The 15,034-nt window shown below is 28.9% G+C and overlaps 1 protein-coding gene across 1 annotated transcript in view; it reads left to right on the forward strand.

Annotated features, from left to right (window-relative positions):
• Positions 1–2,529: 2,529 nt before the first annotated feature.
• The window catches only part of LOC148308132 (neuropeptide CCHamide-2-like), a 33,146-nt gene continuing 20,641 nt past the window's right edge, over positions 2,530–15,034 (forward strand). Inside the window, exons 1-2 of the mRNA XM_088262268.1 lie at positions 2,530–2,575; positions 4,721–4,820. Coding sequence (XP_088118394.1) covers positions 4,730–4,820 — 91 coding nt within the window. The 5' untranslated portion in view covers positions 2,530–2,575; positions 4,721–4,729. The remainder of the gene's footprint in view (positions 2,576–4,720; positions 4,821–15,034) is intronic.

Consider the following 15,034-nt stretch of genomic DNA (forward strand, 5'->3'; position numbering starts at 1 on the left):
AAGTAATCAGCCAAAAACTAACGGAAAGCGTTTGAAACACAAATATAAACGATTATTATTTAAAAAAACACAAATATATCTCAAATACAATAAAAATATTTAAAAAAAACTGTAAAGTTTTTTATTTTATTTATATTTTATTTGACCAGTTACCGGGTTTCGTTAAACGCAGTTCCACCTAGAAATGTCAGTACAAAACTTAAATCAAATCAAAATTGTGTTATCGTTCCTTGAGGAGAAAATTGACCAAAAGGTGAGTCCTAAAGCATGAGATAGTGAAACATTATAATATTGTAGACTTATTGTAAAATGCAACATTCATTTGCATGACAATATGTTTTTCGTATAAAATGTTTTTACTCTTTTAAAGATATAAAATTCTCAGACTAACGAGGCGCTAAAGGTAAAATCGTATAGACCAAGATTACTAAAGTAATTTTACAGTGATTGAGTACAATAAATCTTCTTCTTCCCTTACCTTTATCCGCACCCAATAGTGCATAAGCCACTGTTTCATATCGAAGCATTGTTGTTTGGTCTTTAGTTAAATGAAGTCAAGGTGATGAGTCCTAAGCCTCAGCTATGAGTCAAGAGCTGTGTTCAAACAGTGAAAAATATTGATTTTGATATCCCTGTGAATTGAAGCCTGAACCTCCAGTACTGCAGACAGACGCGTTAACCACTACACTATGAAGACGAACTGCATCAAATATGACGGAAGTATATAAGCAAAATGTAGAAATACTTGATTTTGTATTAAATTATGTATATACAAATATTAGTTATATAAATTCATAATTTTGGAAAAGTTTCATTTAAATCAAATCAAACCTAACAAGTTTGGAAGTTTAGAATAAGTAAAATAAGGGTACAGAAAAAGAAAGGAGTTAAAAATATCTTTGAAGTTTTTTTTTTAATAGATTTATATTATCCACTGACACTTCGTGATGGAATTGCATTTTTGATATATTATTAGATTAAAACCAATATTTTTAGCTTTTCCACTTTATTTTTATTTGACCAGTGACCGGGTTTCGTCGTTATCGACATCATCAGTCTGATGATGTCGGTAACGACGAAACCCGGTCGCTGGTCAAATAAAAATAAAGTGGAAAAGCTAAAAATATTGGTTTAAATCTAATAATATATCATAACTTTGAAGGTTATGGTTATAGAAAAATAATAACAAAACAAGTTTACCAAAGTTTGTGAAAAACTATAGTTTAAATACAACAAAGAAATAAGAATAAATCGGTAGTGTCTTGGCAAAGGGGTATATCTGTCAAATTTTTCATTTACTAAGTTTGTTCCACAAAATGTATAAAATAGTGTATTTCATAATCTGGCGAAAGGATAAAGCTGTAGTTGCAATACTTATTTAGTTTTATTAAGATATGTACATATAAAAATACATAAAACAAATTAGTTATTTAATTTTACAAGTTTGTTTATGCTCTCTTGTAAAATTTGGTCTGAGACAGTTATACCCCTTTGTCTTTACACTACCGAAATATGAAAATAAACAATAATTTAAATAAATGGTTTGAAAGTTGTTATTTCTAACAATTTTAAAAATTAGTGTTACTGATTTAAATTATATAACAGTTTCACATTTTTACCGATTCTTATACCCATAATACATATATTCGCGAGTAGTCACCAACCTTCTTTATTTTCCACAGGCGATTGCGTAAGAAATCCAAGTTGAAAGTTTATTCTCTCCAAATAAATTTTACCCAAACACCAATTTCAGGAATTGAAAATATTGGAGGTCACGTTTACCTCCACAGCTTTGAGTTTGTAATCCTCGAGACTTCTTCTATCAATTAATATAAGAGAAAGGGAAACCTGGTTAATTTAAGCAGCGACTTATAAAAAAATTCTTCAAAACTTTACGGCAAGTCGAGAGCCAAGAGAAATATATTAATTTATCAATCAGAACTTGTTAATTATTGATCAAATTAACTAACGCATAGACGCGTTTTTTGACAAGGACTTATGAAATAATAATACATAAATATTCCCGAAATTATTTTTGAATACCGTCAAAAAGGGGTCTTAAACAAAGTACAAAATTTTGTTAACGTCGAATTATACATATAAATATATTTACGTTTGTATTTGTACACACAATAAACCTAGATTTATTATATAAAGAGCAATTTTAGTTGTATAAGTAATAAAAAAAAACTAGTTTTAAAAGGCCATTCCCACCTATCAACAAGTAAGTAGAAGGTATTAGGAAAACATTATCACTGAAAACTTTTCTTTTATTACTGTAATGTACTATATAAACACCGCACAAAAAGTGTATATTCATCTCTAAAACTCAGTTATCTCACGTGCTAATTCAATAAACCTTTTTGTGAGTGTTTTATAAATTAGCTGGTAGTGTGAGGGATGAAGTCCGTGTTCGAGAAAGGGAGGTAACGAGTAATGCGTAGTCTCTCTCTTTCCCATCGGGTTTATGGGGGTGGCCGATGGAGGAGTTTGCATAAAAAGGCGAACAGATTCCGTTCCTGGCACATTGCACCGACAGAACTCTTCGTGGTCAGTAATCTCCACTTTCAAGTTGGTGAGTTATTTAAAAGTAATGAAATATTTTCGCAATTTTGGTATGGTCAAATCGCTCACTCCTTTCAAGAACGTCACTAATCAAAAAACGTGATAGTTTCAGGAGAAAGTTTTTTAAGTTTGAAAATATAATAAAATTTATTTAAAATAAATACAAGCCACCAATTGAACTTTTTACTGTGCAACAGATCTTTTAAACCTGAAGGTTTTTCTTCATTTGAAAAATTACTTGTTTATTTTTTTTTATTAAACAATATCCTTTCTTTAAAATGCAAAAACAAAACTTTCTGCCCAGTAGCTGGTAAATATTAAGTTTAAAATATGCCTCTTTTGCTGGGATATAGTACGTTTTCTGGGCATTCCGAAAACATTCACAAGTGAAAACTGACGATTTTTTATTTATGACGTTCTTGAAAGGAGTGAGTGAAATATCAACCGTGAATAAACAGGAATTTATCGACACGGTTTAGTGATTTTATAAAATAATAAATTTTTCTTAACTTAAAATAATAAAAATTAAATATCAATATTTTCTTCTGATACTAGTAATATATTTTAATAAAACAGTTTTTTTACCTGTTTTATTTGTGGATTATTCTCGGATTAAATTTTTTTAAAGAAAAAACTTAACTACCTTCTGTAGAACAATATCTTTTTTTTTTATACTAACTTCCCAAAAGTTTCAAGCAAATATTTCTGAACTGTGAAAAAAATAGTTATAGTTTAAAAAATAGTTGAAATATTATCTAAAATTACACATTTATGTTGAATTTATCAACATTTTCGTTGCTACCATTTGTTTATTTATAATATGAATATAAGTATAATTTAAAATTTTAATGGACTTTTATGTTAAAATTTAGATTATTTATAAAATATATAATCGTATTTTATATGTTTTTCAATTTTCAATTTGATTCAAATTTAGTCGACAATAATTCAGAAAAACATGGACATAAACACAAATCTTATAAAACAAACAAATTAAAAAGAAACACGAATAAAATAAAAGGAGACAACCATTTAGTCGTTGTTTTATTCTTACATAAACGACAAAAAGTCTAAAATATCTGTTATTGGTCATAAACACATATTACAATGTACGTTTATTTAGAAAATTATTCAAGTCCTAGCAATTTGCATTCAAATACCAAACAAGTCTTTTGAAATGATGATGGATTGAAATTAATGCTGTTTGAACATTCAAATATATAATCGTATTGCCAATATCTGATTCTCTCGTTTTCTCGTTTGATCGTTTTTTAAAACCATTAAAAATATTTTTATTGCTCTTTAAATGAACATTGATTACTTTTACGATTTGTTTTTGTTTTTAATTTCCCGCCTATGTACGTTTAAAAAATCGTGTTTTTTTCAATTGTTGAACGCGATGATGAAGATGTTAAAAAAGGCAATCAGATTTTTTTTAAACATTTCTTGTCGCTTTAATAATGTCATTGAAAATAATTTGTCAATTATAATTTCAGTTCACTGTTATTTACCAAGCGAAATATTTTACTTTCTCCGGTATATAGAAAATATTTGTATATTTATATGACAATTTTCCGAATCAGAGTATCAAATGTTTTAACCGCTGTGCACTTATATTAAAAGTACTTGGTTTTTTAGTCAACGAAAGTCCAGATAAAAAAAACAGTTTTTAAAAATTGCCTTGATGCATGCATTATAAAAATATTATTTTTAAATATCATGAATAATATACCTTTTAACCAATATGACGCATGAGCAATCAACAATTAATGTAAAAGCTACAATGTGTTACTCACTTTTTTATTTCACTAGAAAATTCATAAAGTAAGAAAAATTAGAGTCACTAAAGTTTTACAAATTTTTACCCCATCACTATCGTAATAAAAACACTTGATTTATTTAATAAAATAACCTTTCATTTAATTATTATAAAATATATCAAAAACAACCGAAATATTGCTTAACATGTTTTCTCTCTTAAAAACCCTAAAATTCACCAAAATCTTTTCAGAACATCATGTTCATATCCTAAAACCCTTCAACTTACATATTATGCAATGCTTCCCCAGAATCAATGTTGAAAAATATTAAGCATTATTTTTACGGATTTCAACTATCAAAATAAAATTAATTAATTTCATCGTTTATATTTCAGATATCAAAAATGGCAGGAACTTGTATTATTACGAAGAATGTGGCCATCATCATGGTGATTTTTAGCGTCATCGCGGCCATCAAGCAGACTGACGCAAAGCGTAAGTAATTTATAATTTTTACAATTGACTTTTACTGTCAAGCGATCCCTATCAAAACTCATATTTCATTGAAATATTATTTTTTTCATGAAATATTGAAACGATTACCAAAATTAATTGTTATATAAAATAAAACATTTCTGATTGCGTTTATTAAAATATTGACTTTTTTACTCATATGTTAAAGTTGTACCTGGAAAACTTCATTTTTTCTGTAAAAAATGGCAAATTTGCTATTCGTCATATTAACAAAAATATTCACTTCACTTTGTGGTAAGACATGATTTAATTATTAATAAAATATTTGTTTTTACCACTTGATTTCCCTCTCAATTGTATTATTTTACTGTTTGTTGTTTTTTTTTCAAATAGTATTTATGTAAGTTTTGTGCTGAAATTTCTTGATAAAACTATTGTATATTTTTGTATAATAAAAAAAAAACAACCATATTTTTTTCCTTTTTTTACGTTTTTAACTAGTGACAGGCATCATCAGTCTAAAATAATGTCTTTGAGAATAAAGTCCGGTCATTGGTTAAATAATATAAAATAAAACACAGTAACGCTTTTAAATTTTTTTAAGTAAAGAGAAATATTTGTGTTTTTATTATTCACACAATATTTCAATTTCATACTATTTCTTTGAGCCTTAGCGGCTCATTATTAGAAATAGGTATGAAATTGTTTTATTATTAAGTTATTTTTTTGAAGGAAAATATTTGTGATTTTATTATTTACACAAATATTTTAATTTCATGCTTTTTCTGTGAGCCTAAGCTGCTCATTATAAGAAGTAGGTATCAAATTGTGGTAGAGTGGGTTTGAATTGAGAAACTCTGACTTAAAGAGTCCATCACACTAACCACAGGACCACACTCTTATTAGTTTGTATGATTATTGATAACTACCTAGTAATATATGCAAATATCATATCAAGTTATAGGTAAAATGGGGCAATGTGGTTTGAAATGCAAATAAAACACCTTCAAAACCCCTTTAAACCTGAAAACCGATATCTTAATAATAAAAAAAACTCTTATCCGCACCCCAATGATGCATAGGGCACTACGTCATATAAACGCAGTGTTATTTTGATCGTTTACACATGAAGGAAAGGTGATCAGCCCTCCGCTTCACGTACCAGTCCAGGGTAATAATATTAAATAAATATTACAGTGAAAAAATCACTTATATTTATTTTACCCCCCTTGGGAATCGAACCCGGGACCTCCAGAACGGTAGCCGAGCGTGCTGACCATTACACTACGGAGGCGGACAGATATCAGATAAACCGATATCTAAGGATCAAAAATTACTGAAAATCTAAATACGTTACAAAATTATATTAATACAGCTGACAGTAGACGGCTTACTTACGTACTGGAACAAATTATAAGATTTAAAAATTTATATAGAGAAATTTGGTGCCAAAGAAAATGTGTAATATTTCTACTGAAATTATGGCTGGAAATTTGGATCCGATAGACTGGAATGAATATTAAATTTGAAAATATGATAATTTCGTAACGAGTTACATTACAAGATGGAAATTAAGGATTGAAATATGGTATTTCGAATACCGAAATAAATATTATTTTTTGACATCTCATCAAAGATGAAGAAGAATATGGAAGTCTGGGCATTTACGGGGCTGACGACCGTCATAGGCTGGTTTAAGTGATCACTTTACACACGTGTAACATTCACCAATTCTACCCATTATTGACAACCACACTACTCAAAATCTTGGAAGTTCTATATATATGAACCAATTTAGAAACCTTGTTGTTGAATCACTAGAGGCATTTATTGGAGAGATGTAAAGAATATGAGATGTGAGATGTCAAAAAATAATATGAAAATAACTCCTGTAATTGGAGATAATCCAGATTTTTTGAACAAGTATTTGGACACACTCAAAATGTTGTAAACCGAAATAAATGTTTTTATCGATGGCACACATTTTTTAGTATTTTTAGTATTCTTAAATAGAAATTTTCACATTTTTTATTTTAATTCCACTTGGTTCCACAACTATTAATAAATATCTATTGTGACACCAAATAAAGATGGTATTTGAAAACTATGTCGAATACATAGAAATACGTGTGACAATAGATTTAAAGGAAAAGTGGTATTTATCATGTTAAATTTGAATAAATATGCGTAGATGTTATTACAAATTGACTTCCAAAACATTTTTTTTTAAACTTGATCATTTATATTTTATTAATTATGATTTTGGCAACAATACTTAAATTTAATCGTGAAAAATATATATTTTTTAAATTAATCAATCTTACAGCCGTTTTTTTATAGTTTTTATTTGTATACTTATTGTGTAAGATATATTTATATTAGAAATATGTTTTGTGAATTGTTAAAAAAAAGGAATATTCAGGTGCTCAAATATCGCCAATAATACAAACACAATCAGCGTAAGGAATCCGATACAGTATTAAAAAAATATTTCATTTATTGATTCAGCAGTCACTTGTGGTAAAATCTATCCATTTTTAATTAAAGTTTTGAGGTGTTTACTATGCAAAACTAAAATTATAAAAAAAATCTTTAAATATTTAGTGAATTTTAAAATAAGCGGTATTTCCACATAAGTTGAATATACTGAATCGTAAATTTGAGCAATTATTGTTTCAAAACTGGCAACCATTTTTATGCCATAAATGATGTGTGTGTAAATTTACTAGGACCAATACATAATACATAGTTAGGGCAGTGAAAAAAATTATCTACACACACACAAATATATTTTTTATTACCTTTTCATAGTGAAATAAAAATGCAGCCTTAGGTACTTACTATTTTTTTTAAGTTACTTATTTTGAAAATAAAAGCTCTTTAAATAAATGTAAATAGGTAAATAAAAACAAATAACGATATTTTTCATAAGGATGTGAGCATTTACGACTTCAGTTGAAAGCTCACGATCATTTTATTTTAAAAGTTGTTCTTTTCACATAACTATAAATGTAACTTTCAAAAAATTTATACTGAAAACCGCCCTCTTGAAATGGTAGTTTGGAAAAGGTAAAAGCGATAAAAGAAATATTCAACACGACTTACGATACATCAATGTTAAATGCGAAGTTCAAAATGGTTTAGTTTTATAAGTAAAAGGGTTTTAGGGATGGTTATTTTACAACTAGGGATGGACTACATTATAACTAGATATATACAGTATCGAACAGATTAATTGAAACAAAACAGCTCTGTTGTTTTTCGTAAAAAATATATATATATAAAATCTTTTGTTTATTATTATCACAACTTAATATTAAAGATGATTTTATTTGGGCTCAATCAAAGACTTCACTCTTCTTGGCATCTATTATATAAGGTTTTTGCACATGGATGCCATTTTTTCATCTCGAAACCATACCTGAATTATGGACAAAATGAGCTTTTCCACAGTGGTGCAATCAATTTTGGAAGGCCGACTCTTACAGATTGCCGTTAGATTTTCAATTACGTTTATGTCTGGCAAAATTATTGACCAGTGTTATCTTGATCGTTACTTACATGAAGGCAAGGTGATCACTCCTGCACTCCAGGGACCAGTCCAGGTTAATTTAAAATAAATATTAATAGTGTAGAATCACCAATATTTATTATCACTCCCCCTGGGAATCGAGCCCGGGACCTCCAGCACGGTAGCTAACCACAAACCATTTCACCACGGAGGCGGACAATTCGAGAAAATTATAGAAAATAATTACTCCTTTTCTGTGTATTGAAACGTTCAGATAACTCACTTTGATTATCTCATAAACGTTATAACAGTTTAAAACAGTTTTATTTAGTTATTTAACTGTTTGAGTGCATTAATTTGATTAAACATTTATGTATGCTGGAATTTAATGTCTCTGTAATAGTTGGAATTTAATGTCTCTGTCTTGTCCGCCTCCGTAGTGTAATGGTCAACACGATCGGCTACCGTACTGGGCTTCCCGGGATCGATTCCCAGGGGGGGGGTCAAATATGTAAATATAAGTGATTAAATATATTATCAGATTAAAACCAATATTTTTAGCTTTCCCACTTTATTTTTATTTGACCAGCGACCGGGTTTCGTCGTTACCGACATCATCAGACTGGTGGGAGGCTATAAAAATTGTTGTGTTATATATAAAACAAGGCAGGAGTTGATAACCATGATTTGATATAATTTTATTGAGAAATTCATTTCATTTGAGTGAATTTAAATATTGTATGATATTAAAAATATTTTTATCAAGGTTTTTTTTGTATTGAGAGCACGATTTTATATAAAGTTATAATAGATTTGCATTTTTTGTTAATGAATTTAAATTATGTAAGGAAGTATCAGGAACTGCTGGTTGACGGCTCCTTCCACCACGCTGCGGTTGTCCGGGGGAAATCCGAAGTTCTCTGAAATGTAAATTTCCCGGCAGTCATTTCTTATCGACAAGACATTAAGGCATCTATTTTTTCTTTTCTAATGGGTAAAGTAAGGGAGAATGAATGTGTGATACTTGATCATTTAATATATTAAATGATTAAGTATGTTACTTATCATATATTCAAAATGCAATTCCATCACGAAGTGTCAGTGGATAATATGAATCTATTTTAAGTGATTTTTCACTCTAATATTTATTTGATATTCCCTGGACTGGAACCTGAGCGGGGGGCTGATCACCTTTCCTTCATGTGTAAACGATAAACATTACACTACGTTTATATATATTATATTCTTCATCATCTATGTTGAGATGTTAAAAAAACGTTTGCAAGAAATCATTGTTCATTACAGCTAGGGTGAATTTTGGGCAACTAAAGAATATTTAAAAAACAATAAAACACATCTTTAAAGCAGTTTGTGATACCAGCTTTTTAAGAAGAAAATCCATTTTCTCAAAATATTCCCCTTACTCAATGGACGTCCTCTTTCTTAAATAAATAAACTCAAATTAATTATCATTTTTTCCACTTAAATTCGGTCGGTTGTTTTCAGCAGAAAATATTAGCGAGAGTTTTTAAATATTTATTCAGAAATTAATTTGCACATAAATTTCTGTTTTTTGTCAAAAGATTTTTGTATTTGTTAAATAAGATCGTTTGAATATCAACAAAAGTTAAGAACATGCCCGTTGATTTATTGTTAATTTTTTTGTAACATACTTTACATAAAAAATATAACTCTGAAAATCTTATTTCATTTAACAAAATTAAATTTTTAATTTATATAAATAAAATTGTTACTTATAACATTTTGAGTATGTCAAATCACGAATCCGAGTTTTCTCCAATAAGGAGTTCTTTTTTTACATTATTTGAAGAAGTCTATGACGGTCTTAAGCCTTGCAAATGCCATATTCATGTTGAGATGTATGTTGAGATAGATCTTTAGATAGATGTTGAGATGTCAAAAAAAAGTTGCCCTTAGGTTTGTCAAAATAAATTTGTGACAGGCGTTTTAACCGTAATGGCACCGCCATCTGTTGACAGTACAGTAATTCACGCAATACGAAATATTGCTCGTGACGGGGAGCGTATTTCTTGATAACTAAAAAAACATTGTATATCCACAAGCATTGTGGAATTAAACATAAAAAAAATGTCTATTTTTTTTTTCATTATTTTTATTTTATTAGAATGCGCCAGAGCAACGCGAGGCTGGATACAGCAATTTTTTTTAAACATTTAATGGAGCTTATAATTGAATGATAATAGATAATTGAGTACCTACTGAGTATTTTTTCGAAATATACATTGAATTGAGTTGAATAGAATCATACTTTTATATTATTTGTATTTCCTTTGACTCAGTAAGGATTTAAGGACATACAAATTATTGAATGATAAGAATCCACATTACGTTTTGGATCAATCATTTAAGGATCATCTTTAACATAGTTACTTGACAGTTACCTCATCGCATGAAAGCGGAAACAAATTTATGAAATATTATATCCTGAATTTTTTTAAATTGGTGCCCTTATCATATCCGCTTTTCTCCTTTTCGTACGTACGTATTCTCCCCCTATTTCTGTTCCCAAAACATACTTACTAACTAACCATCACGCCGCTTCCCGTAAAAGTAGGCAGAGAGAAGAGAACGCCATACAAATCTATCTCGGAAAACAATATTCGCCTCTTCCACATCCATGCATTATTATCCACCGAATTATCCGATTTCTGACATGACCACTTTAAAGTATTTAAAAAACTCGATCACGCCAAGTTTTTCTCGATTGTCCTCTGTTTCTATTTACAACTTCATTCACCTCATAAATTTGTTTTACAGTTCGTTTGTTACTTATTCGTTAAACCATCTCAACACACCTTTTTTAACTTAATCAATAATGCTTATCTCAGTATTGTTTTCTTGCCTTTTCGAATATCAATCTTACATCATTTTGCCTTATATTTGTTTGAGAGATCGCATTTCGACTGTATAAACTAGAAAAAGAAAAGCATTTTACTAAATTTTGTTCCTCAAACAATATTTATTATTCTTCGAAAAATCATATAATTTAATACGTGGGATTTTCATTCAAAACAATTAAATTTGATATTAAGTAAATAGAAACAACAAAAATTACAACTCATTAAACAGTCCTTCAAAACATTATTATTTGATAAAAGTTTTAATTTGCCACTTGACTTGAATGATTTGAAATCATTCTCGTTATCGTCCATCGTTTACTTTGTGTATTACCATTTTTAATTACACAAAGAAAACAATGGATGATAAGGAGAGTATTTTATTACCATATCACAAAGTTATCAATGCTTTTAATTTACAAAAAAAGAATGATTTTTGTTTTTTTTTTTGTGGTAAAATAGTAAATCAATCATAAGTTAAAATTTGTTTTGAATATGCTATCGAAAATACAAGGAGCTAAAACAGCGACTCTTCAAAAATTTCAAACTTTTTGCAAAGTTTGAAATGAAAGGAAAAACCTAACAAACGTTCACGAAGGCCTCGCGGAAAGCTAATTCAATTAACCCTTTTGATAGTTGATAGTATGGGCAGCCGTGTGTTTATTGAGCGGGTTTAATATTGGTGAAACGTTATTGTAAAGAGCTTTTGAATGATTTGCGTGGTTCCGGGACCCATCAACGCATTGCGGATTCGATTACTTGGTACAACTTTTTCTTTTCTTAGAAATATTGAAATTCGTCATTCTACTGTTTTATTTTATATGTTATTAACAACAAGGTAACAAGGGATAATTGAAAAAAATAAGAAGAATTCTTTAAGGTATGGTATTGTAGCGAATGGATACCGAGAGAATTACATTACATACAAAATATACAATAACAATTTACGGTATAAAGTTTTACAATAAAATAATTACACCTAGACTTTAATTAATTCCCTTTCTACCTTGTCATTTCCAACAAGAAGCAACCATCGACGGACACTGTTCTTATTACTTACGACGGCCCCTACGTAAGTAAAGTATTACATCTGCAAATCTGTTACTTTACACGAGAGAGCATAAAAGATTTTTTCAACGTATTTTTTTTATTAATTAACGGTTTTTTCTGAAACTCCAAACTAGTATTGAAAATTCAAAAACACGATAAAATCAAATTTTAAATCGTTTTAAAATTTATGCCTTGTCAAAATTAAGTAGTTAGCGTTTTAGGAGTTCAGTTCATATCGAAAATTCGATGTAGATAGCGTCTTATACACCTGAAAACTAGGCTTAATTTATTTTACATATTTTTTTGTTTGTTTATATTTGTAGATAACGGTCAGTTAATAACATACATTTAATATCTAAAAATTTACAAAAATGTAGTTAGATCACTTTACGAAGGGCACGTTGTAATAATCCTAGATAAAAAAAGTTTTCAAAAGTTTTTTTCAGCCAATTGATCTTCTTAAGGACCGTTCATGGATTTGCTAATTTTTCTCATGCGAACTTCTTTATCTCAGAACTCTATAAACTTTTGAAAAGTTATTTCACTAATTTCATGTGGACACTTGATTTTTTTATGTAAAGAAGATGCTTTATTTCAATTAGGATCTTTACTTTTTAAGTTTGTAGATGTTGTGAATGTACCTACACTTATTTTTATCTTCTTTTGTAGACTTAAATGTTTATTTTATAAGGGTACGGAAAGTTGACGTAAAATACTTCAAAGCTCTTTCTATTAATCTTTTCTGAAAATATTGGTTACAAGGCATGGTGTATATGTATTATTTACTGCTGATTGCATCACTAGCATCACCCCTTATTTGTTTTTTATGTTAGTCGGTACTCTAAAGAAGGCCAGGCTAACCCAAAGCGCACCCCGGGTCACATCGATGACCTAAAATATTCCCAACGGCCGCATACAGTCATTAGAATAAAAAATAAATTAGAAAAAACGAACTTCTTTTTTTGGGAGCAAACTGAGATAAGCTGTAAGTACATTTAATCTTCCCTTCAGTTTCCATAGAATCATTAATCATATGTGCCTATTTTTCAATCGTAGAACCATTACAATGTCAACATTTTTAATTATACTGAAAACGATGTTGAAAAGTTTCATATTCATTACTGAAAAGAAGAATTAATCCGAAGTCTGTTGGCGTGTTGTAACTCGTTATCAACCTTTAAAACGTTTTTAATTGAAAGTTCGCCTGTAAACTGAAACACGTGGATTATTAAAACGAGGATTTTATTCCAAAAAAATATCCTGCAAGCAAATAATATTAGTTAGAGGGGGGGGCTTGCTTTAGGGCTGAAGGTTTATTTTTCAAGATGAAAATATCATTTTTAGTTTTTTTTTCCTCGCGGTTAATTTCAATGGAAGAAAATAAATCCTTATGAGTGTAACATACTGCACGCAGGGATTTGTTAGCATTTCTTTAATGTTTTTCGCAGATACTTTGTGGCACAGTTTATGAACTTCATAAAATCAAACAACTTTGTTTTAACCACTTTTTTTATTAAAAAAAAACACTTTAACTTATCGGTTTCGAAAAGAACCTTGTCATCATCAGGGTTAATTAAATTCTAAAACATTAAAATACTTATAATTAATTACATTCCCTTACCAAAAGCTAAATCCTAAATATTATTGTGAATTGTGTAGCAACTAACAATAACAACTAACGGAATTAGCCAAAAAACAGTAAGAAGCCGTGCACGCATACGCAAAGTGGAACACACACACACACACAAAAAACCTACTGTGTGAATTTTTCTTTCTAGGAACAGAAATCGGAAATATCGGAAATAGGACTGTTACTTTAATTTAATTGATTATTTATAATATTTAAAATTTGTTTTATCGCTTTTTAATTTCCAAAATCTCTAAATGAGTTTACTTTTTTATGATAATTTGTTAGTATAATTGAGAGGCAATATAATTGATCAACCTCAAAATTTAAGAAAGATGAAAGTAGACACCAACCAAACTATATATGTACTTATTGCAACCAAAGGTGTCACCTGTTGTTATTTTCAATTGAAACTTTAGACTTGAAACTTGCGAATTTTGAGCAGTGAGATTGTCAATCATGGTAAAAAATGTGAAAGTTACACAGCATTTGCATACTAAGTGATCTTTTAAACCAGCCAATGAGAGGTGGTAAGTTCTGTAGCTTTATTATAGCCTAGAATTTAATATTCCTTGCTATTGTTTAAATTTATATATTGTTTAAATTTATTATTGGAAATAAAGATAAAAAAACTGCCATAAAAAAAAGGAGTCGCAAAATTTTACTATGTATAAGGGTTTTAAAATGTATGATGAGATATCTGAATGTATGACGAATGAAAATACGTTTATATAATAAAAAAATGCTAATATTAAATGTTATTGGAGATGGGGTTAGATCACATTTGTCGATAAGAGTGATTAATATAAGTTGTTCACAATTATTGTTATAACAACTAATCGCCATAATCAACACAACTTTTTCAAGATAATGAACGTTATGAAAAGTATTAAACAATGAAATTAGGAAAATGTTTTTCTATAACTGAGTTTTCCCTTCTCCCCCCAAATTTGAATTCTCGCCAACGCAAATATTGGGATGTTAATTAATTAAAATTAAAACATTTTAAAAGTTTTAATTGCCCGTGCTTACTTCAAACTAATAAAATACATATTAAACAGTTTGTGAATTGTTTTTTTTTCTCTTCAACTCTTAAAGTCTGTTCAATATATTGGTGAATCTCAGAGAGTTTATTTTAATACGTTAAATTCAAGCCAAATTATGAAGG

The sequence above is a fragment of the Brachycentrus maculatus genome, unplaced genomic scaffold (assembly GCF_059751285.1).
Source record: "Brachycentrus maculatus isolate JH-2025_06_01 unplaced genomic scaffold, ASM5975128v1 h1tg000176l, whole genome shotgun sequence".
Lineage (NCBI taxonomy): Eukaryota > Metazoa > Arthropoda > Insecta > Trichoptera > Brachycentridae > Brachycentrus > Brachycentrus maculatus.